The 24,914-nt window shown below is 43.8% G+C and overlaps 2 protein-coding genes across 2 annotated transcripts in view; one reads left to right on the plus strand and one right to left on the minus strand.

Moving 5' to 3' along the window:
- The window catches only part of TRMT6 (tRNA methyltransferase 6 non-catalytic subunit), a 34,369-nt gene extending 14,467 nt beyond the window's left edge, over positions 1 to 19,902 (plus strand). Inside the window, exons 4-11 of the mRNA XM_075267426.1 lie at positions 2,646 to 2,737; positions 5,709 to 5,792; positions 6,034 to 6,158; positions 13,279 to 13,658; positions 16,604 to 16,689; positions 17,104 to 17,206; positions 18,611 to 18,697; positions 19,094 to 19,902. Coding sequence (XP_075123527.1) covers positions 2,646 to 2,737; positions 5,709 to 5,792; positions 6,034 to 6,158; positions 13,279 to 13,658; positions 16,604 to 16,689; positions 17,104 to 17,206; positions 18,611 to 18,697; positions 19,094 to 19,261 — 1,125 coding nt within the window. The 3' untranslated portion in view covers positions 19,262 to 19,902. The remainder of the gene's footprint in view (positions 1 to 2,645; positions 2,738 to 5,708; positions 5,793 to 6,033; positions 6,159 to 13,278; positions 13,659 to 16,603; positions 16,690 to 17,103; positions 17,207 to 18,610; positions 18,698 to 19,093) is intronic.
- Positions 19,903 to 24,252: 4,350 nt separating this feature from the next.
- CHGB (chromogranin B) overlaps positions 24,253 to 24,914 on the minus strand; it is a 36,470-nt gene continuing 35,808 nt past the window's right edge. Inside the window, exon 5 of the mRNA XM_075267422.1 lies at positions 24,253 to 24,665. Within this exon, the coding sequence (XP_075123523.1) occupies positions 24,582 to 24,665 (84 nt within the window). The 3' untranslated portion in view covers positions 24,253 to 24,581. The remainder of the gene's footprint in view (positions 24,666 to 24,914) is intronic.

A 24,914-nucleotide genomic window follows, 5' to 3' on the forward strand; every position in this document is an offset into this window, starting at 1 on the left:
GTCTCCTTGTCACTGGCATAGGTGTAGAGGATGTCTCCTTGTCACTGGCCTAGGTGTATAGGATGTCCCCTTGTTACTGGCCTAGGCGTAGAGGATGTCCCCTGGTCACTGTCACTGGCCTAGGTGTATAGGATGTCCCCTTGTCACTGGCCTAGGTGTAGAGGATGTCCCCTTGTCACTGGTCTAGGTGTAGAGGATGTCCCCTTGTCACTGGCCTAGGTGTACAGGATGTCTCCTTGTCACTGGCCTAGGTGTAGAGGATGTCTCCTAGTCACTGGCCTAGGTGTAGAGGATGTCTCCTTGTCACTGGCCTAGGTGTAGAGGATGTCTCCTTGTCACTGGCATAGGTGTAGAGGATGTTCCATGTCACTGGCCTAGGTGTAGAGGATGTCTCCTTGTCACTGGCCTAGGTGTAGAGGATGTCTCCTAGTCACTGTCCTAGGTGTATAGGATGTCCCCTTGTCACTGTCCTAGGTGTATAGGATGTCTCCTTGTCACTGGTCTAGGTGTAGAGGATGTCTCCTTGTCACTGGCCTAGGTGTATAGGATGTCTCCTTGTCACTGGCATAGGTGTAGAGGATGTCTCCATGTCACTGGCCTAGGTGTAGAGGATGTCTCCATGTCACTGGCCTAGGTGTAGAGGATGTCCCCTTGTCACTGGCCTAGGTGTACAGGATGTCTCCTTGTCACTGGCCTAGGTGTAGAGGATGTCTCCTTGTCACTGGCCTAGGTGTAGAGGATGTCTCCATGTCACTGGCCTAGGTGTAGAGGATGTCTCCTTGTCACTGGCCTAGGTGTAGAGGATGTCCCCTTGTCACTGTCCTAGGTGTATAGGATGTCTCCTTGTCACTGGCCTAGGTGTAGAGGATGTCTCCTTGTCACTGGCCTAGGTGTAGAGGATGTCCCCTTGTCACTGTCCTAGGTGTAGAGGATGTCTCCTTGTCACTGGCATAGGTGTAGAGGATGTCTCCATGTCACTGGCCTAGGTGTAGAGGATGTCTCCTTGTCACTGGCCTAGATGTAGAGGATGTCTCCTTGTCACTGGCCTAGGTGTAGAGGATGTCTCCATGTCACTGGCCTAGGTGTAGAGGACGTCCCCTGGTCACTGTCTTAGGTGTAGAGGATGTCTCCTTGTCACTGGCATAGGTGTTGATGATGTCTCCTTGTCACTGGCATAGGTGTTGATGATGTCTCCTTGTCACTGTCTTAGGTGTAGAGGATGTCTCCTTGTCACTGGCCTAGGTGTAGAGGATGTCTCCATGTCACTGGCCTAGGTGTAGAGGACGTCCCCTGGTCACTGTCTTAGGTGTTGAGGATGTCTCCTTGTCACTGGCATAGGTGTTGATGATGTCTCCTTGTCACTGGCATAGGTGTTGATGATGTCTCCTTGTCACTGTCTTAGGTGTAGAGGATGTCTCCTTGTCACTGGCCTAGGCGTAGAGGACGTCCCCTGGTCACTGTCTTAGGTGTAGAGGATGTCTCCTTGTCACTGCCACTGGAATAGGTGTAAAAAGATCATTAGAAGGTTCTTTGTGCTGTCCCTTCATGTATTTGTACATTATTAGATCTCCTCGTAGACGGCTTTTTTCTAAACTGAATAACCCCGAGTTTGTTAATCTATCTCTGTCCTCTAGTCTTCCCCTTTTGTCCTGGTCGCCCTTCTCTGCACGCTCTCTAACTCAGTAGTGTCCTTCTCGTTTATCTCATTTATTGCTCATTTATAATTATAATTAACCTTATGCATATAGGCCAATGGTTTGGGTCTTAAGCTGACCGTGCACTGCCGCCCAATGCTTGGTTGACAACCTCTATTACTACTGACTACCTTCCTGCTTTCTTGGCTTAGCTGAGATGGAGAAGGGACGTAGCCCCTCTGTTCTTGGTCTCTGTCTTGAGAATAGACCCTTTTTTATTTTCTTTAAACCAGCCTCTGGCTCTGGGAGAAGTTGGACAGAGACATACACATTGGAAGGTTGGCAGGTTTGCCTAGTTTGTGTAATGTGTATGGCCGCCCTTCTGCTGTGTTTCACTTATTGTCTGCCACTTCTTGGATGCTTAGTGTAATCTTTTTGTTCTGTATAAGCGTCCCAGTGTCAAGTCTCACGATAATAATCGATGTCCTTACAAAGACAAAAGGTTAATTGACTCAGTGACTTCCAGCAGTCAGTCACTGACATAAGTGAAGTGTTACTACAGCGACACGAGATCTTCCATTGTGTACTGTCAGCGGTATTCTATTCTCATTACTTGGGAGCTGATGTGTTCTGGCGCCAACAAACATTCCTGATGAAATAATAATTTTTGATAAAAATGGTGTGTAAGTAATGACCTTCGGCAATATACATTGATAACCACACAACCCTAATGGTAGACCTCTGAGTAGTTTTATTGTTTAGTACTGGTTATACCCATTTTATATCCAATATTATACTGATTTATACCATGTGCGTTGTCAGTCTGATACATGCACCCATGTAATATAATATGTGAACCCAGGTCAAAATTCAGGATATGTGTGTGTGTGTGTATATATATATATATATATATATATATATATATATATATATATATATATATATATATATATATAATAATTATTATTTACATTTTTTTTCACGGCTATTTATATAAAATTTTTCCTATAGGAAATTGTCCAGCAGCTTATTGAGAACAGCACAACTTTCCGTGACAAGACAGAATTTGCGCAAGAAAAGTATATAAAGAAAAAGAAGAAAAAGTAAGTTCTTTGGGCACCAGTTTATATCTGTAATAAGAGTGCCCTGTTTGGGTGTTTTCCAGAACTTTTTTAAATTGCTGACCATGTGATGTCACATTCATTGGTCACATGGTCTGGTCACAACTCGGTCCTATTCAAGTGAGTGAGCTGACCTGTGATACCAAGCACTGCTGTTATATAATGTTTGGCGCTGTACTTGATAAGTAGTGACGAGGCGGCAGCGCTTGCCCAAATGCTGCTGCGTCTTCTAAAGGCTGATTTGCTTGGGGAGGGGGTGTTGCACCTCTGCCAATCATTAAAGGGGTTGCCTAGTTTCACCTACCTGAACCAGCAGGCTCTTGGTTATGGGCCTAGTGGTTCCAGCCTTGTCCTGAACCCTGGGTCATGTGATCAGAAGCAGTGCTCAGACCCTCGTCTCGCTCTCTCCTCTGTGTCGCACTTTCTCCTTCCCTGATCTCACAGGCAATTACCTGTCCTGTGGGCTCTGACTGACTATGAGATTGTGAGACAGAGGGGTCACAACAACCTGAGAGTCGGAGCCTTTCTTCTGATCACATGACCCAGGGGTTCGGGACAGATCCATCATCAACAGTTCGTCGGAGCAGTTAAGTGAATATAAACTCTGTGAATATAAACCTCTTTAAATGCTGACCAATCCTAAGGTCAGGTCATCCGTTATTTTGATGATTAGATATTTAATAATTCTAAAGACAGATCATCAGTTTCAATGATTTTGTGCCAGGAGCAGACTGAGCAGAAGGGATAAGTATAAGAATTTCCTATATATTTCTTATGCCTTTTGGAACCATTCTTGGCTTTGGCTCAAAAAAACCCCCAAAAACGCAGCATAATCTGCAACAAAAAAAAGCTGCTTTTATGCAACGAGGGACCTCAGCCTAAATGTAGGTAGTCTGGGGTAAATTCTATAATCTGTAAACTTCAATTACTTATATACTCTTCTGGATACAGTTTGGTTTGTTAGGTGGTTGTTGATTTTTTTTTTTTTTTTGTTCCCCTCCCCGAGAAGACCATTTTCTTTCTGATCCCTGCTGTCTTGTATCATATTACACAGTAAGATTTTGGACCTGCACTGCTGTTTTACTATTGATCCCGCTTAGTTTCGCAGATGAGAAGTTCAGATGCATGTATATTCATCCGTGTGCAGCTAGCTTCTCCTTTCCTGACCCTATAGATTATTTCTCTGACCATCTCTCCCCCCCATCCTCCCCCCCCCCCCCCGTGCTGCATCAGCTACACAATGATCCTTGGATCAGGACACTGACCTGACACAGTCCTGCTGAGGCCAGAATTGCCTGTGCTGCAGACATGACCAGGGTGTTAGATAGCTGTACTAAATAAAACTGCAAGTAGTTATAGACAGTTATATATACAGTGGTAGGATATATTGTAACCATGTATTATACAATGTAACAAGACCTTGTAACAACTGTCAGGAAAGAAAAATTATAATGGGGTGGTGGTCCAGCATGAAAGGTACAGCCACATTCCAAATCACACGCTCTGTACTTGGCCGGTTGGCCCATAGACTTTGGAACACCACTGCACATGCTCGACCACTGATCCTCTGAAAAAGGTATGGTCACTCAAGGGAATTTGAAAATGAATTTGGGACTGTCTGCAGTAGAAAGCGAGGCCTTGAGAGTCAGTTTTTGGAGATTTTGTTGCGGAAGACCACCCCAAATGGATACGTTTTTTTTTTTTTTTTTTTTGTCCATATTCAGTACTTTGCAAAAGTTTTGACAAATGTGCTGCAAGAATGCTTTAAAACGTAGAAGGGTTAATTGTTTATTGTTGTCAATTAAGAAAAGGAAGTGAATGAAGAAAATAGAAATGTAAATCCCATCAATATATGGTGCGACCTTTGCCCTTTGTCTTCCATCAGTTCTTCTCAGTACTTGCAGATCATTTTCGAAGGAACTCAGCAGGGAGCAGTGGCGTAAATACTGGGGTAGCAGCTGCCACAGGGCCTGGGACCTTAGGGGGCCCGACAGGCCCTGATGTTTTTTGTTTTTTTTTAACAAGCAGGTAATGGGCCCTTTTTACTTACCGATCCTCGCTGCTGATTACAGCCATTTCCGCTTCCCCTTTTGCGTCCCATATCATGCCGCTGGTGCCTCCTGGAGGGCAGAAGTGCAAGCGGAATCGGTTGTGATCAGGAGCAGGGATCAGTAAGTGAGACTGCAAGCCCACGAACCCCAACAAACATGGCTATCATTATACTCTGGGGTCTTTTCAGAGACCACTGTGCGGCATAATACTGTGTGTAGGTGCCACGGTGGGGCATTATACTGTCTGAAGGGGCCGATATGGGACATTATAATGTCTGGAAGCCACTTTGGGACATTATAGTTTGTATACATGTGGCATCATACTGTGGAGGGGCCAGGAAAGGGGGTGCTATGCCATGGGTGGCCCAAGTCAAAAGTTTGCTGGGGGACCCATTAAGCACAGAGGTTGTTCCCGCCATCTTGGAGAGCTAAGCAAATCTGTCTCCCAAGATGTAAATAGGGAGACAGTGCCTCTGTTATGCTCTACTGGGAGACTCCATCTTGGGAGACAGATTTGCATATTCCTCCCATGATCCTTTACAGTGGAGCGACTATGGCTGTATAAGTCTCCACACACCTAATAGGTGGTCTCTCCATAAGGAGGAACAATATCCCCATAATCTGGTCTCTCAGCCTCTCACTTCTACCAAGTCAGTTCTCGCTACGCTGTGCTGACGAGGTCCAACCAGGCCGAAACAACCGTCCGTAGCTGAGAAACTAACTTGGTAAAAATCCCACATTATGCAGTAAAAGCTTCTGGGAAAGTCGGGCTTGATGTTCAGGGTGCTTCCTATAGAGGGCAGCATAACAGAGGCACCGTCTCCCTATTTACATCTTGGGAGACAGATCTGCATATTCCTCCTATGATGCCTATAGTGAAACGTGTAACTTCTCTTCTGCAGGTACGAAGCTAATATTACAATCTTAAAGCCTTCCACTCGTATTCTTGCTGTAATGTACTATGCAAGGGAACCCGGAAAAATCTGGTAAGGGTCTGTTTATCTGGTCATTATACTCATTCTGCTGTCTTTGTATCCGTTTACTAGATTTACATAGAATATATAGTAAAATTCCATTAATCTGACACAATCTCAAGTCTGGCCTGTAAAATGAATAAGCCGTACATTATCAGCAAACTACCTCCGAGCCCAGCGCTCCTTCATGTGATGGATTTCTTCTTTCCTTATGTATAATTGTACGTTTCTCCGGTTCCTTCTACCTTCTCAGTCAGCTTCGCTATGATACATTGGCCCAGATGCTCACATTGGGAAATATTCATGCCGGCAGTAAAGTGATAGTCATGGAAACCTGCGCTGGTCTAGTTCTGGGATCAGTAATAGAGCGTATGGGAGGTAAGATTATACAGATTATAAATTTGGCATGTTCCCTTTGTTAAACATTACTAAAGTGTTTAAAAAATATTCGCCATAGTTGACGGACAGAAGGAGCTAGACTTCGGTCTGATTGTAAATGAATGGATTGTCTTAAAGGGCCCAGGCTTATTTTATATGGCCTATTCTCGGTGTAAATCATAGAGGACCAACACATGGCCCCCTGGGACCTAATGGCTGTCCAGCAATGGATGAACGACAATAGCACCTTATGAACCTCATAACAGGGCCCACCACTTTACCCAGCTTGGGCAGATTTTTGCTTTCTCACAAAATATAATGCACTCCATATCATACGGCCCCCTGTATGTTCACGTGTACATGCGTGACGGTTACAAAACATTAAGCCATACAGCTCATCTCCGGAAACCCGATTCGTGTAATATTAATAAGGCCGAGCAGTCAATGAAAGGGATTCCCTCTGACGTATTTCAGAACAGATGTACTTCTGTATTCTTACACAGCCGGGAGCCACAGCTAATAGCACAGCGGAGGTGGGGGACACAATGGGAAGCGGATGAGAATTAATTAGCCTTTCGCCATTAGCGGCAAAGTCCTATACAAAGACATTTAACCCTCCAGCCCCAGATACAATAACGTAAGTAGTAGTTTCCAAAACTTCACTTGGAAGCAAGTACATCATCCAGCAAACAGTGACTATAGAAACCCCCCCAAGACATTGCACTTCTGGTTAATGTAAAAATGTATAAATTTGGGCAAAATCTTTTCTAAAATATGAATGCGTGCATTATTGAATAAGGGTCAATAAAACATTTGATGCGTCGTTGTTGTACCAGTGCGCCCTTTACTGAATAACATGGAGATGGGAGTAATGTGTCCTGCATCCTAGTACTACAGTTTATTCTGTACTAGCTGGTACCCACGACTTCGTCTGCGGTGATTGTAGCAGTGGGTATATACAGGCATGGGTAAGGTTTTCGTACTGTGTATAAGGTATGGGATATGAAATGTAACTTTGTATCTTGTTTTTGCTGTAATTCAGACAATACATGAGACTTTTGTGTTGGATGTAATTTGTATTTGAGCTGCTATATATACGGTGTTGTGAGAAACTTTACATAATGACTTTGGGACAGAAGTATTTGAAGTTAACACTTTCCCGCCGATGGCATTTTTTGATTTTCGTTTTTGACTCCCCTCCTTCTAAACCCCATAACTTTTTTATTTCTCCGCTCCCAGAGCCATATGAGGTCTTAATTTTTCCTGGGACAAATTTTTCTTCATGATGCCACCATTATTTATTCTATATAATGTACTGGGAAGCAGGGAAAAAATTCAGAATGGGGTGGATTTGAAGAAAAAATGCATTTCTGCGACTTTCTTACGGGCTTTGGTTTTACGGCGTTCACTGTGCAACCAAAATGACATGTCCCCTGTATTCTGTGTTTCCTTATGATGCTGGGGATACCAAATTTATATGGTTTTATTTACATTTTGACCCCTTAAAAAAAATCCAAAACTGTGTTTAAAATTTTTTTTTTTTGAAAAGTTGCCATATTCCGACAGCCGTAACTTTTTTTATACGTCCGTGTACAGGGATGCATAGGGCGTCTTTTTTTGCGGGACCGGGTGTACTTTGTAGTTCTACCATTTTCGGGAAATGTTATTGCTTTGATCACTTTTTATTCAAATTTTTATCAGAATCAAAACAGTGAAAAAACAGCGGTTTGGCACTTTTGACCATTTTTCCCGCTACAGCGTTTACCGAACAGGAAAAATATTTGTATAGCTTTGTAGAGCAGGTGATTTCGGACATGGGGATACCTAATATGTATGTGTTTCACAGTTTTTAAGTACTTTTATATGTGTTCTAGGGAAAAGGGGGTGATTTGAATTTTTAATTCTTGTCATTTTTTTTATATTTTTTTTACTTTTTTTTAAAAAAAAATTTTTTGCATTTTTTAGACCGCCTAGGGGTATTGACATGGGTGGGGGGTGTCGCGGATTGTCAGAGCGGTGGGGGTCGGCAAACATGGCTGCTCCGGAGCGTTAAAGAGCGCCTCCTGGAGTATCGTTAAGGTGAGGGGCAAAGTAGTAAAGTATATGTATATGTGATTGTGTGGGGTTAGGGGCGAGGCTGTAGAGGGCATTAGGAATTTTGTGGCTTGCTATGGTCCAAAGTGTGTGAGATTGCAGAGATGGTGGTGTGAGTTTGTGTTTTGTGGGGGTCCTGGCACAAACGTATGTGCGCTATTGTGACGAAAAGTAGCCTATTGTTTAATCGGGTGTATTAACTATGTTTGTGGAAAATTTCAGCCGAATCGGTTAAGCGTTTTTTCCGTGATTGAGGAACAAACATCCGAACATGCAAACATCCAAACACACAAACCCACAAACTCACAAACTTTCACATTTATAATATTAATAGGATTCAGCCCAGGACCACCCACCTTCTATAGGAGTCAGTATGGCATTGACTGTTTGACCAGGTTTTGATTCCGTGGTAATAGTACTAGTGTTTGTATATGTACAGTAAAGTTACTTTCACCCAGCATTGATAGGAATGGATATGTGCAAGTCACAGTCATTAAAAAGTATGTAAGAATCTTAAAATAAGCCGATATTACTTTGTGCTGTGATGACTATAGAACTACCTATCCAGTCTGTCAGATTCTTGGACATCAATAGAAAACTCCAAAAAGTAAGGGGTCAGCAGCATAGTTCTAAGCTCATTGGTTACTCCACTACACTGAATGCCAAAAGTCATGGGAAGGTACCGGATGTGCCGTTAATAGCGGGTCGCCACTCCGTGAGCCCTGATAACTGCAGCAAGGACTCCACAAGGTGTTGGAAGAGCTCTGGAGGGATATTGATCCATGAAGTATGTACTGCAGACCACAATTGGTCCTCTGCAGTTGGCGCTGGGTCCATGGACCGGACACTGGTATCCACAGCATCCCATAAATGCTTTATAGGGTTGAGGTCGGGCGAGCGGGCAGGCCAATCGAGGGTCGTGAGGTCACTGGTGTGTTCATTAAGCCAGTCCCGTGCCACCAAAAAGCGATGACATGTTGCATTGTCCTCTTGGTACACAGCATCCCCATCAGGGAACTCCAACACCAGAAGGAGGTGCAGATGGTTTGCCATAAGTTGCACGTATCGAGCACCGTTCATTGATCCCTGCTTCCGGACAATGGGGCCCAATTGCGACCGTGTGAACACGACCCAGACCCTGATAGAGCCACCTCCTACCTGGACACGTCCCTGTTGGCATGCAGGATCCATGGCTTCATGGAGCATACGCCACACTCTCACATGCCCATCGGCTCTGTACAACTGGAACTGTGATTCATCAGACCATGCCACATGCCGCCACTGTTCCATGGTCCAATGACGATGGTCGCGTGGCCATGCCAGTCTTCGAGCTCTGTGTTGCGGCGTCAGCATAGGTTCACGGGTCTGGCGTTGACTGTTGAAACCTATGAAGGGCAGTTCTCGGTGTGCAGTCCTGGTGGACATGGGGTCCTGGAGCCCCACATTCAAATCGGCGGCGATTTGACCCACAGTAGCCAATCGAGAGCCCCGTATGACTCTGCGGAGGTGACGTCCTTTCATCGAACACTCGTGGTCGACCGGTGCGCGTTTACGTGGCTGCCACCGTGCTGTTGTCTCTGCAATATTGCTGGTCCACCAGATACACTGTTGACCTCTGAAATCCAAATTCCCGGGTAATCTCCAAAATGCTATGCCCCATGCGTCTTGGACCGATTATCATCCCACGTTCAAAGTCACTTACGGTAAGTCGCGACATGCTGCCATGTTCACGAGACACCTGTCTGCATCAGACTACTCAGATATCCTGGCGACACTAACGCCATAAGTCACCTTGCGTCACATTGTTTGAGCGTCATATCCGACACAACCAGCACTGGGACACGCCTTCCCTTGACTTTTGGCCACTCATTGTAGTATTTGCCCATATAGATGCTAAGGTATTTGTTCACATCATGCTATAAGTTAGAGAGACCTTTCACCAATAACTCCCCTCTCCAGCCTTCAATAGGCACACTCCTTTCATTCTGGCAAAGTTGGGAAGAATCTGTTTCCCAAGATGTAAATAGGGATACAGTGTCCATATTAGGACATCCTCAGATATCAGAGTCAAACATCAGATTAATGCTAGTTTACAGCTCTGATACCTGACTTCTGATTTGTCTGACACCTGACTCTGACTAGTGACATCTAATACCTGACCCTGACACCTGACCCTGACACCTGACCCTGACACCTGACCCTGACACCTGACTTTGATACCCGACTCTGACAACTGATACTAGATTTTACCAAAAAATCATCAGAGAAAAGTCCTGCACAAAGTAGAGGAGGAGTAGAGCTGATTGGATGAGACTCTTGCAGTAATTGTCATTGACAGCATCTCCACCAATCAGAGCTTCTGAGAGAGGGAACTTCATAAAGCTGCTGAAGTCTGGAACGTTCCTGTACCTGCTGTAAGTGCCACAGATAATGGTCTAATATACATTTTTACTATGTTGTGCATTTGCATGTGTACAATGGACTGTGTGTGCAGATTTATCTGCTGTACCACTATATACATGTGTGATATTACTGTGCATGTCTGCTTAGGTATACTGATCTCTGTAGATCAGGGGTGCCCAATACGTCAATCTCGATCTACTGGTCGATCACGAAGGACATATGGGTCGATCACGGGATCGGTGTCTGCTTGTTGACAGCGCAGGATGAGAATCATCTTCAGACACTGGCAGGCGGGTCCGCCACAGCCCTGACTGTGAACGAGTGCAAGGCAAGGCCCCTGGGGGCAGAGATGGAGGGGACATTAATCTGGGGGCAGAGATGGAAGGGGGACATGAAACTGGTGGCAGATGAAGGGTGTATATGAAACTGGGGGAGAGATAGAGGGGGGGACATATAATTTACGGGTGACTTTAGGAGGATTATACTGTGTGCGGGCACATGAAAAATTAACGAGTGGGCGGAGCCAACACAAAAGTGGGTGGGGCTAAATGTGCGCCGCACATTTTGTCCCTCTTTCGGTTCTTCAAAAGTTGAGAGGTATGATATTTGACCATTATCTGTGGCACTTACAGCAGGTACAGGAACGTTCCAGACTTCAGCAGCTTTATGAAGTTCCCTCCCTCAGAAGCTCTGATTGGTGGAGATGCTGTCAATGACAATTACTGCAAGAGTCTCATCCAATCAGCTCTACTCCTCCTCTACTTTGTGCAGGACTTTTCTCTGATGATTTTTTGGTAAAATCTGCAGCAGGGTCTCCTATGGAAGATTAGTTGAGGTTCTTTGGAGCTTATTGGTGAATTTTTGTAGCACAATGTTGTAGGTCCCGCCCCTTTACTGTGAGTCTACGCCCCTGTTTTTCACAAGTTTTAAAAGTATTTAAAACACTTGATAAATGTGGTGCCCAACATGTTACAGGGTGTATTTGGTGAAAATGATACTAGAATTCTGGAGCATTTCACTTGATAAGTTTCCACCATTGTATGTGCTGGCTTGTATGTGATGTCTGAGTCTGATCTCTGAAAGAGTCACAAGTCAGGTATCAGGTCTCATCTGAGTTTCTCAGCCTGCAGCTCCTATATACACTGTATCTTCTACTCCTGCAGGGGGCTCTGTAATCCTGGCCAATCATTAGCAGGTATAGTGTATGTGCTGGCTTGTATGTGATGTCTGAGTCTGATCTATGAAGGAGTCACAAGTCAGGTATCAGGTCTCATCTGAGATTCTCAGCCTGCAGCTGCTATATACACTGTATCTTCTACTCCTGAGTGTCAGCAGGGGGCTCTGTAATCCTGGCCAATCATTGGGAGGCATAGTGTATGTGCTGGCTTGTATGTGATGCCTGAGTCTGATCTCTGACAGAGTCAGAAGTCAGGTGTCAGAGTCAGGTGTCAGAGTCAGGTGTCAGAGTCAGGTGTCAGAGTCAGGTGTCAGAGTCAGGTGTCAGAGTCAGGTGTCAGACAAATCAGATGTCAGAAGTCAGGTATCAGAGCTGTAAACTAGCATTAATCTGATGTTTGACTCTGATATCTGAGGATGTCCTAATATGGACACTGTACAGGGAAACCCTCCCTCTGTTTGCTGCCCTCTAGGGGAAGCTCCCTTGAACATCATGCCCGACTATCCCTCAAGCCTTTGCTGCAATGATGCGGGATTTTGCCAAGTCAGTATCTCAGCTGTGGACAGCGCTGTTTCGATCTGATTGGATCTCATCAGCACAGCCTAGAGAGGACTGACTTGGCAGAGGTGAGAGACTTCTAGATCAGATTAAGGGGATATTGTCACTCCTTGAGGAGAGACCACCTAGTCAGGTGTGTGTGGAGTCTTACAAAGCCATTTTCGCTCCACTGTGTGGGAAACAGACTTGGGGAAACAGATTTGCATATTCTTCCCATGATCCCCCACAGTGGAGCAAAAATGGCTTTGTAAGAATCCACACACACCTGACTAGGTGGTCTCTCCTCAAGGAGTGAGAATAGCCCCTTAATCTGGAAAAGTTGGATTTTTTTCTCTATCCCCACCATTCCTGAGCAATTGGTACTAATTGTTTCACTGCCTGCATAGTGGGCATTAGTATATATCAGATTTATATGTCCAGTAGTTATCTTGACTTTTATACATTCAATGAATACAAACCGCGCCTTACAGTATAGAAAGGCGATATATGTAGTTGTATAGACATAACCAATATGGATAATTTTAGCAGAGTAGGGTTTGTTATAAATTGGAAGGCTTTTAGACAAAGGCAAAGCAGTTGCTTAGTAACAATAGATTTATTAAAGAGTGTGATTAAAGCGTAGGTTCACCTCTAACATACTTGTAGGATATATAATAGAAGAGTTTCCCCCCTAAGGTAATGTTATCAAACCCCATTAAGCAATGGCAATGTTTCTGTAATAAGATGTGGGCGTGCGCAGCGGTCACCACCAAAACTTGCAGGTTGCCGTTTATGCTGAAATTTTAGCAAACCCCTTTTTCGAGGCAAGGCCAAAGTAGACGCTTGTTTTACAATGATCCCAATTTTATTTCTTGGTTGACTTTGGTGTTTGTCTCTGTTTTCCATAAGGGTTTGGATCCGTCATACAGATGTACCCAGGCGGTGGACCGGTCCGAGCTGCCACAGACTGCTTTGGCTTTCCAAAGTCCTTCTACGAAACGTTGTACGAGTTCCCTCTCAACAAACTTGAGGCTTTGATGTCTGGAACTGGCCGTTACTCATGTCAGGTTATACCTGCCGAGGAGAGGACAGAAAAGACTGATGAAGAAAGCAGCAGATCTGACGGTGAAAAGCAAGACGCAGCGCGAGATGTTGTAGGAGACTGTTTAGCCAAAGAATCTGAAGAAAGTATGGAAACCAGTCAACCAGAAAATGAAGACGCGCGGAAAAGTTGTGGAGAGGTCTCAGAAAATCACAAAGGCGGGCAAAGTTTGGACAAGAAACAACTTGTAAGTATTGGGTTTTCTTCTACTAGTATTACAAGTATTCGTAAGGATGAAGCCCACCAGTGTTTTATTGAGATGCGTCTGGGGTCCATGTGCGACCAGAACAGAACGAGGCAAAGACTGCCACTAGTGTGAACCTAGTATAACTTGAGATAACCAGAATACCCCTTTACAAAGTTCTTTAATTTTCATTCTATATTATGTGGGATCTTTATGGGGTTTTTGTTTTGTTTTTTTGGGGGTCATCATACTCTACTGGCATTTCAAAGTCGCTGCTTCTTTTGTAGTTATCCTTAAGTGCTTTTTTCTTTTCTTTTATTATTGATCTAGCAAATAATAAAAAGCCATTTTGTAAAATGAAATCTAGTGGATGCTTCGGATGTTGATCTAAAGATGAAAGCGGTGGTGCCATTTGCATGATGGGATTTACTGACTAGTTGTTTCATCATATTGTCGCTTGTATCTCTTGTGCTTCACTTTGGCTGGTCACAAGAAGGGTTTGTAGTTTGGACGTTATTGAAATCTACATTGATCTGTTTGTGACGGGGTCTTTAACCCAGCGTATTAACCCAGCCCTGCAGATAGATAGGTTAGTGTCACCAGAACCAGCATATCACCCCAGCCCTGCAGATAGATAGGTTAGTGTCACCAGAACCAGCATATCAACCCAGCCCTGCAGATAGATAGGTTAGAGTAACCGGAACCAGCATATCAACCCAGCCCTGCAGATAGATAGGTTAGTGTCACCAGAACCAGCATGTCACCCCAGCCCTGCAGATAGATAGGTTAGTGTCACCAGAACCAGCATATCACCCCAGCCCTACAGATAGATAGGTTAGTGTCACCAGAACCAGCATATCACCCCAGCCCTGCAGATAGAAAGGTTAGTGTCACCAGAACCAACATATCACCCCAGCCCTGCAGATAGATAGGTTACTGTCACCAGAGCCAGCATATCACCCCAGACCTGCAGATAGATAGGTTAGTGTCACCAGAACCAGCATATCACCCCAGCCCTGCAGATAGATAGGTTACTGTCACCAGAGCCAGCATATCACCCCAGACCTGCAGATAGATAGGTTAGTGTCACCAGAACCAGCATATCACCCCAGCCCTGCAGATAGATAGGTTAGTGTCACCAAAACCAGCATGTCACCCCAGCCCTGCAGATAGATAGGTTAGTGTCACCAGAACCAACATATCGCCCCAGCCCTGCAGATAGATAGGTTAGTGTCACCAGAACCAGCATGTCACCCCAGCCCCATAGATACATAGGTTAGGGTCACCTGAAACAATGTTTTTCCCTTGTGAATCTCTTGTGCTTCACTTTGGCTGGTCACAACAAGGGTTTGTAGTTTGGACGTTATTGAAATCTACATTGATCTGTTTGTGACGGGGTCTTTAACCCAGCGTATTAACCCAGCCCTGCAGATAGATAGGTTAGTGTCACCAGTACCAGCATATCATCCCAGCCCCGCAGATAGATAGGTTAGTGTCACCAGAACCAGCATATCACCCCAGCCTTGCAGATAGATAGGTTAGTGTCACCTGAAACAGTGTTTTTCCCTTGTGAATCTCTTCCTCCATTACCGAGATATTGTCATTTCATTCAATATTCAAATTAGCAATTTGGAGCTACAGTGGTGTTGCAGCTTACCTCTATAGAGTATCGGCAACATCCATATTGCTCCAGAGAGCTCATTTGTGTATTGAACAAAACAATGATATTGTAGTAATGGAGACACCGAGTCACAAAGGTACAGCAGCTAGGTTAGGTTTCCCAAATCTGTCTGTGTGGCTGGGCAACTATTCTTGGTCCCGGTGACAAACACTTAAAGCTCTGACGCTGTGACTGTTTGATGGTGCAGATCTGCTCTGTTGTCTAGATGGGGTAATCTGTATATTGAATGAAAACACTAATCCTCTATCATATGGTTCTAACAATAGCATGACTAGGAAGCTTTTAAAGAGCTCTCTAGCCAGGTGGTGGAGGCTCACAATGTGAAATACAATTGACAGGTTCCATTTAAAGGGGTTGTCCAGCTTGCCATTTAATGCTGCTTTAGTGTAGCAATGTGTTGGGCTAAGTGAAAAACCATAACTTTCCTCTCCATTCTGGTAATGGCTCCAGCTGTGCAGCTGCCTTCTTAGCATTGCAGCCAGTCACAGACCTCTTTGGTGGCCTGTCCGCAAATGACACATGAGACGACAACAGCACTGCTGGAGTGGCAGGGGGATCTATGGGGTGGCTGAAATGGGAATGGAGAGGTAAGTTATGTTTTATTTAGACCAAGGCTTCTGTGGCACAATCAAAGATTGCTATATCGCCCTGCAACTCCTTTACAGTAAGTAAATATGGCTGCACCCACTGGTGCTGTGTCCGGGACTTTCAGTCACAAAGTTACTGAACCCTGCTGGATTTTTTTTGCAGCACCTTCTGAATCTCAATGGAACTCCATTCAGTTACACTAAAGGACTTGCGGCGCGTCACGGCAATCTTTATGAGCCACAGGAGTTGTGGACAATATCATGTGTAGCCCTAATCTTAAAGAGCCCAATTTTTTCTCTTTTGTATGGTGACTTGTTAAAAAGAACAGGCACCTGATGGACCCCCGTTATAGTCAATGGAGTGTGTGGGCTCCGTTCATGGCCACTATTTTAGCAGTCTATTTTTTGTAGTCTTCCAATGGGCCAGAAGAACGGACACCCCAATCCTAGTGTCAACTTAGTGTTACTTGTATTTATTTCTAGGTTTAGTGTTTCGTAGTTTTTCCATTATTTGGTGTTTGTGTGGATGAGAATTGAGTGTCTAGGCTGTAAAATATTCCTGATAGACTTAGGAATAAACCTAAACCTGCCGATCTCGACCTATAATTGGCTTCCTTGGGTCTTTAATTTATTTGTTTTTTTCTTACAGAATTACTGACGGCTTCTTTTTTCCTCTCCAGGCAATAGCAAAGAAGCGTAAACAAGATGAAAGACGGAAAAGAGAGTCAGAGGCCGCCAAGTTGTTACAAGCTAGAAATGCTGATGGGTAAGGGGCTTGTTACAATATCCTTAACTCTTAGATGAACCGTGCTTACTAATGGTATCCGGGCCGCACACGGATTAAATGCTTGTTTACTGAGTATTATTAATAAGAGTTCTAATTTATTGCTAGTTTGCCCCCTCAATAATATACTACTGGCATATCTGCGGCATGACCACGGGGCACAACCCTAAAGTTCTCATCACTCTGCATCCATAGTAGCTACACGTGGCCGCCTCAAAGGGCTCTAGCACCAAAACCTGTTTCACGCTGTCAGGTCTTGCAGAAATGCAGCGCAGCCGTGTGTTACAAGTTCAGCCACTCCACATTCTTAGTTTGTGTCTTCCAGTATTTTTAGCAATGAACGTGTAACTATTTCTTAAGCTGTGGTCTGTGACGATTTTCCTTTCTTTTCTCTAGGTTAATTCTAGCCTCCCGATTCCACCCTACGCCTCTGCTTCTTACTTTGCTAGAATTCGTTGCTCCATCAAGGCCCTTTGTTGTCTACTGCCAATATAAAGAGGTATGTGTCATTCCGCAGATGTGATCTTTGATGAAAGAATCTTTTATAAATGTGGTATAATAGATTTTATTCTGCACATTTATCATCATACAGCCTATGGAAATGTATTCATTTCCTGAATACAGTAACATTTTTAGTCTTCTATAAGCAGTGGTTGACTAGTTTTATCATATATAAATATTTAAGTTTGACTTTCAGTCTATCTGTTCTTTATGCGCGACCAAACAACTGGACCGATCCTCATCAAATTTGGCACACACATACATCAGGTGTCCGGGAAGGTTTTAGACCGAGTCTCAGCTCTCTAGCCTGTACCGTTCTTGAAATACAGTATTGCCCAAACAAATTACCTGCATTAGCCAATGCAATCCTGCAAGTGTTTCAATCATATTCCAACTGCCGTCTATGGATAAGCCACTTTGTTACTATCAAGCTCTGCCTGAGGCAGCTCTCAATAGTAACCATTCAAAGACAGACCCGAGAGCCTTCGGACGGCTTTTGACTGCCATGACATCCAAATGGCTACCTCAGCTTTCAGGAAAGGATCGGTTCTTAAAGAGACTCTTCAGGCTCTCCCTTCCTGGGGTTATATGTGCAGGAAGCAACTGATGTTCAAATTTTTCCCATGGGTGGTTTAGTAGTAATAACTATAAACCAGCGCTGCATGTACGGACTTCCTGATGGTCCTGTGCTGGACAAAGCAGTCAGACAGAGGAAGCAAAGCTGCAGTGGGAGGGAGAGAGTAGCTTACCTCTTTGGAGTAATAGTAACACCCTCATTGCTCCAAAAAGCTCATTTATATATTGACAAAAGCAGCAATATCTCCTCAACGGAGACGGCGATCTACAAGGGGAAACCGTGTTCTATTCAGGTGACCCTAACTTATCTATCTGCAGAGCTGGTTTAGTTTTTGAGGATTTTTGCACACTATGGAGATAAAGACAATGAAAGGGGGTTTTCTGGCTAAAAATATTGATGATCTATCCTAAAGACAGGTCATCATTAATATCAGATTGGGGGAGGGGGGGCTGACACCTCCCATCAATCTGTTCTCAGAAACTGATACATAGAGAATGAAACAGGAAGCAGTTAGCGCTGTAGTGGCCAGACCAGGTACTGCATATCAGCTCCTATTCATTTTAATGGATGCTGTACTGCAGTAACTCAGTTCCACCACTACACAGAGAACAGCGCTGTCTGCTTCCTGCTCCATTCTCTGTGTATCAGCTGCTAAGAAGAGCTGATCGGTGGGGGTGTCTGTTGTCGGCTCCCAATCAATTAGATAATAATGAGCTTGTCTGTAGGGTATATCGACAATATTTTTACCCTTATACACATTTTCCTAAAACCAGTGTTTGTCGGTATTCAGCTTGTAACCTCTCTCTATATTTTATCTATCATCAGCCTCTACTTGAATGTTATACAAAGCTCAGAGAAAAAGGCGGTGTCATTAACCTCAAGCTTTCCGAGACCTGGCTAAGGAATTATCAGGTAATTTATGTTTTCCAATAACCCAGCGATGCTTTCCATCGATCCCTCTCCTGTAGGTGAGCGGCCATTGGTTGGCGTGCAATTGAAGTGAGACAAACCTATTGACTCTGTAATTACATAAAATCAAAGGCTTCTATATCTCTGCCTCAAGGAAAGAAGGCAATTGAAGAGTGTGACTGAGCTGACCTGAATAGGAATCACTTAGGTTTGCTGAAGTGTATGTGTGAATACTTAGCAGAAGTCTTCGTGCGGGTGCCCAAAAATTGTCTCATGCCTGTGCAGCTTATTTCATATTGATCGAATAGGCTGAATTCTTCACAGCTGCCACCAGAGTCGTTCCCAAAGTGCATTGCACTCGATTTCTTAAAATCTTACCCTTCCACTGATCTGTTTTAGGTCTTGCCAGACAGAAGTCATCCAAAATTGGTGATGAGCAGCGCAGGAGGTTACCTACTACATGGTATCACTGTAGCGAGAGACACCACAAAGACCAGCACCAGCAATCCAGAAAGTACCGAAGAACCAGCACCAAAAAAGCAAAAAGTTACAGAAGACAAAAGTTAAATGTTACTTTTAGCATCACAAGACCAACGCTCAGCAGCATGTGTCCTGTTTATTTTTATACACTTTTGTTGCTTATTTTATTTTTGTTTTTAGTGGCCGTAGAGTCCAAACTACATTTTGTTTCTTGCGCACATTCATACGGATTCTCTTTTACATTCGGAAACGTTCGGAAAGCACTTTGAGGTCTAAAATTAATTGACAACCCGGTGTCGCTCCTTCTTATATACAGGACTGCAAGCAGCATTTTGTAAGATTCCCACATGAACATGTACTGGAAGGTCTGGTATTTAAAGGAGTATTCCATGATGGGTAATAACACCTGGATTACAGAGAACTGACCGATGGGACCCTCAACGATGGACAAAACAGGAATCAGGGAATCTACCATCACCAAAACCTCTTCTAAGACTTCTTATACTGTTGTAGGGCCGGTTAGTGACATCGAGAACATACCTTGTTTGTGTTCAGTCTTGCTGCCAAGAAAGGTATGTTCGCCCTATACCAGCCTATAAGAGGTATAGAAGAGATTCAGACCTTGCGGGGGTTGCATTGTACAGTGTATTGACAGCAGTCGATGTTAACTATAACATATTCTCTACAGAATTATTTCTCGAGTACACTTTGTTTCTTTGGAATCGATATTTAGTGCTCCATTAAATTTTGTTCAGCTCTAAACAATTATTTATAGACTTTGGATTTCATTTTGTACAATGCTAAGTAACGTTGGCGACCACCAACCTCCTACCTCCGTCCTGGCTGGATAGAAAGCCTTGCATTACATAGAATAAATATAAATTGCAATGACATCAAAGTCCACGTCTGTAGATGTAACCGCCATTGATCCTTGTACAAGTCTCATTAGCATATTGCATTTGGCAATAAGTGACTTTCATCATTTCATACATTCAGCAGGAGCAATAAAGTAGATGGAAGGAATTACTGTTTTTCTCCTGGAGACAACACAAAGTATTAGCCAAAAATAGAATTGTTTATTCAATCGGAAAACCAAAAAAAGTAAAGGGGGGGGGGACACTGCGCATTGCATTTTTTACGTGAGGTGGGTCGGCAATTTGGCCACAGTGTCGTAGCTCCTGGCAGAGACCTGTTCTACAGCACTCTACACTGAGGTCCCACCAGCACCTGCCGGTCTACAGTGCTGTGTGGTGTATAGTGCTGCTAAGTAGCAGTGCTGTATACTGAGGCTCAATGTATACTGCTGCTACTCTACTTGCAGAATAGAATATAACATCAGTTGTCAAACACGGTGCTCCTACTCATTGGTGAGTTGAGACACATTCAGATTATAAATGTCATAATTAAATGATAAATAAGCACTAAAATCCAACCCCCTCCATAATCCTACCCCCATATGGCCAAAGTCCCGCCCCACCCCACCCTGCCGGGCCATGGAAAAATGATCTTTCTTGAAGCCGGTCCCTGGTGCAAAAAAGGTTGGGGACGACTGATCTACATCACCTTATAGCACCGTGTAGGGAGAAGATCATCTACAGCACCTTGTAGTGTCGGGGAAGATCCGTTCAAAGGGTTTTTAACCCTTAAAGGGATCCTATCATTCACACACTATTTTTTCTAGGTACCACGTCGGAATAGCCTTAAGAAAGTTTATTCGCCTCCTACCTTTCGTTGTCTTCTCTGTGCTGCCGTTCACCTACAATCCTGGTTCTTGTCAGTATGCAGATGAGCTTTTTCGCAGCACTGGGGGCGGGCCCCAGCGCTCAGACAGCACTGGGGGCATCCCCATTGCTGCGAGAGAACTCTCTCCAGCGCCACCTCCATCTTCATCAGGAGCGTCCTCTTCAGCCTCTTCTTCCGGCGGTGGCTTGTAACTTCTAGGCCTTGGGCAGAGCAGACTGCGCATGCCCACAGACCACGAGAAAATGGCCGCTTGCACAGTATTGGAAGCGGCCAGATCAAGGTGTCAGAAGAAAGGTGCAGCTGCAGGCTAAGGACCAGTGGAGTCAGAACAATAGTGGGTGCAGTCATGCGGCCCCTTAGGGTCACACAATCTCTGTACATTGCAGTACGGACTCAGTCATGGCCATATGTCCTGTGATATATTCACTATAAATTCTATCTGAGCCACAATAAAGCCACGTGGGAGGCTCAGTGGGTGGTTGGCACTGCTGCTCTGGGGTCTTGGCTTTTATTTGGCCACCAAAATAGAGCTTATATTTTCCTCCCACACAAAAATATATTGATTGAAAAATAAATATGTTTTTTCGCAGGATGACTGGTCTAGTGGTCAATGTAATTCTGCTTGTGTTAATATAAAGAAATAGAAAAACTGCTTTGATGCCCTGGGTTACATCAGATCTCAAGGCTAACTGTATTATTTGTGTCCCTATAGAATACATTCATCAGATTTGTTAGCTCTTGAAGCTACTCATAGCTGGATGTTACATTTTCCAGCAGAAATAAGGCAATAATGAGCTATATCGCTCTCCCGGCATCAATACTCTCATTTATACCACATACAGTGCTTTGCAAAAGTAGTCATACCCCTTGAACTTTTTTATATTTTACAACCACAAACTTAAATGTATTTTATTGAGACATTAAGTGATAGCCCAGCACAATGTACTGTAGCAGATAATTGTGAAATAGGATGAAAATGATACATGGTTTTCAAACTTTCACCACAACTTTGTCTCTGAGCTGTCTGGCGAGTTCCTTGGTCTCCATGATCCTGTTTGTTCACTAGTGATCTCTAACAAACGTCACAGAACAGTTGTATTTATACTGAAATTACATTACACACAGCCGGACTCATCTATTAACTCATTCAGTGTCTTCTGGGGGCAATTGAGTGCACTGGAATTTTATTTAGGGGTATCAGAGAAGAGAACTGTAAATTCCATCAATATTTGGTGTGACCTTTGCCTTCTATCAGTTCTTCTTGGTACTTGCAGACAGTTTTTGGCACAACTCGGCAGGAGGTTGTTCCGCCATCTTGGAGAACTAAGCACAGATCTTCTGTGGATGTAGGCTTGTCCAATCTATCTGTCTCTTCATGTAATCCTAGACAGACTGGATGATGATGAGCCCACAATGTGGCTTATAGAAAGATTGAAGGTGAATAGAAGCATTGACTTCAGTAGGTTACGTACATTGTATCATGTACATTGTGAAATTTCAACAACACTCAAAAATGACAGATGTCCATGGTCGTTTCCCAGACTACTCTATTGAGTGTTGCTGCACAGTCCCTGTTATATTATCCCTAAATGACAGGAGACTGTGTCCTGAAAAGACATGACCTGCGTAATAATAACTTGGATATCCTGTTTTTTTAATGGCATTTTGTGAGACGCAGACTTATGCTGGAAGGATAGTCTGAAAAAAACATGTAGAAAATTATAAAAATCCTGCAATAATAAAGGTTAGTCTGCTCCTTTTTTGTCCTGACTTGGGGGGGCATGGTCTACAAAATCTACATTGGTTTTGTCAAGCTGCTTCCTGAAGCAGAAATTTTCTGGTTGACAAATCCAGCATAATGGACACCCCCTAAGTTAGCGGAGTAAAGAAAAAGCTCACGGGCCTTGGTATAAAAGCACAGCTTGGGTTCCCCTGTGTAACCATCCTCACAACCATCAGCCAGGTCCCATTTATACATTTTAACTACATTCCAGACCTCCAACTTATTCACATCATGTGCACACAATTTTCCCATTATTTCACCCCCACATGGTAATCTTACCTCCTATGGTCACAGCCTCCTTTGCCCAATCCATCCTTTACTATATGCTTCTGACCAACAGATATATGAAAAGGTTAATTTTATCCTTTTTAACAGTGGAAGTCCATAATATCCTTTCTGAAAGTTTCCCTAGCCCTAGTGACTTGAGTTTAACATTTGGAGCCCCCTTGGTTTCTGGGCCCCATCACACCTGTGACAACTGAAAGCCTTAGGGCTAGTTCACACTTAGATTTTTGGCAGCGGATTTTGAGGCTTTAATGGGAGCAACTTGCTTCTTTTTTCCACTAGCTAGTAGCAGAAAAAAGAAGCAACATGCCCTCATGCCCTGAATCAGCTGCAGTGTCCGCAGCTTGAGACACGCTCTATTCATTTGGGCCTGTACAGGAGCGAGATGCCGCGACGGAATGCAGATGCTGTATTGGTGGCGGCGAGCGGTGCGGAATGGTCACACGACGGAAAAGGTTTCCACGACCTTTTCCTCCATGTGAACATAACCTTATAGTTACTCCAGAGGTTCTAACATACTAAGACATGGTGGTCGTTGTGCCACATATGTATAATAAGATTTGCTATCTTTTCAGTAAGATACGAGTGTAGAACATTATATAATAGTATATACACTGTCTACAAATAAGTATTTGGACACCCAGTAAAGTTCGGTGGAGGTGGAGTTATGGTCTGGGGGTGTTTCTCCTGGTATGGACCCTTGGTCCCAGTGCATGGTAAACTCAACACCGATGCCTATTGCACTAGTTTAGATAACAGTGTGCTTCCTACATTATGGCGGTTCTATGGGTCGGACCAATGTTACTTCGAGGATGACACCACCAGCTGTCATGTAGCGAGGTCTACCATGGCTGGGTACAGTGATAGTCAGGGTAACCGACTGGACTGGCCTGCCCAGAACCCAGACTTGAACCCTATGGAGCACTTCTGGGACGAGTTGGATCGCCAAACTAAGAGGTGCAGCAGCCGTCCAAAATCGGTGAAAGAACTTACCTGTCTTCTCCGAGCCGAATGGAATAAAATACCAGTAGCCGTCATAGAAGGACTTGTGGAAAGCCCCGGAGGGTTGAGGCTGTAATTGGCGCTCGTGCCGCACGAACCACAGGTGTCCAAATACTTATTGGTAGACAGTGTAGATGCCATAAAATCTTGCTTTCTACCAGTTAATGGAAACCATTTCTATGCATACTGTATATCTCGTAACATATATTTTACTGGATCTCTCTATATGAGAATGACCGCTGGCCAAATAACAAGACTGTCGGCACAAGATTCTCTTTGCTTTTATTATTTCAAATCTCAAGACAAAGATGTATTAAAGTACAATTACACAAAACCAATTGCACAAGCATAGTAAAATGTCTCTTCTATACGTATGAATATAATATGTCATTTATCTTTGTATCAACAGCAAAAGTCAGAACAGACAGTTTGGACAGTGTAAAATACTATTTGTGAATAATGAACTACATTTTGCTTGTCTCAGCTAAATAAATTGTTTGTCTTCTGAAGAGGCAGTGACAAGGAATGTAGGAAGGAATGTTTCCGCTAAATATAGTGTCGCTTTCAGCGTCAGGTATTGCTGCTCATTTCGTTTCAGCCTTGTCGGTTATTGCTAAGCTTTTCGGCAATTTTCTGCAACTCCAGATCCATAAGAGCCAAATTTTCCAATTCCTTTTCCTGCGAAGGTAATATAGAAAATTTACAAAGACTTATGTAACAGCCACAGCACTGGATTCCATCAGGTGTTATATTGTATCTATAGTTGTATGTCAAAAGGTGAATAAAGCAAAGTGTATGCGAGGACGCTCCTATGGATCCACGTAAAATAGTCGAAGGAACCCCATGTGACACCCTGTATGGGTGGAATGAGCTAACACACATATGCCAAGGAGACAAATTCATACAGAAATACTCGAGTGCCTCCAT

Source organism: Leptodactylus fuscus, chromosome 3 (assembly GCF_031893055.1).
Source record: "Leptodactylus fuscus isolate aLepFus1 chromosome 3, aLepFus1.hap2, whole genome shotgun sequence".
Classification (NCBI taxonomy): Eukaryota; Metazoa; Chordata; class Amphibia; order Anura; family Leptodactylidae; genus Leptodactylus; species Leptodactylus fuscus.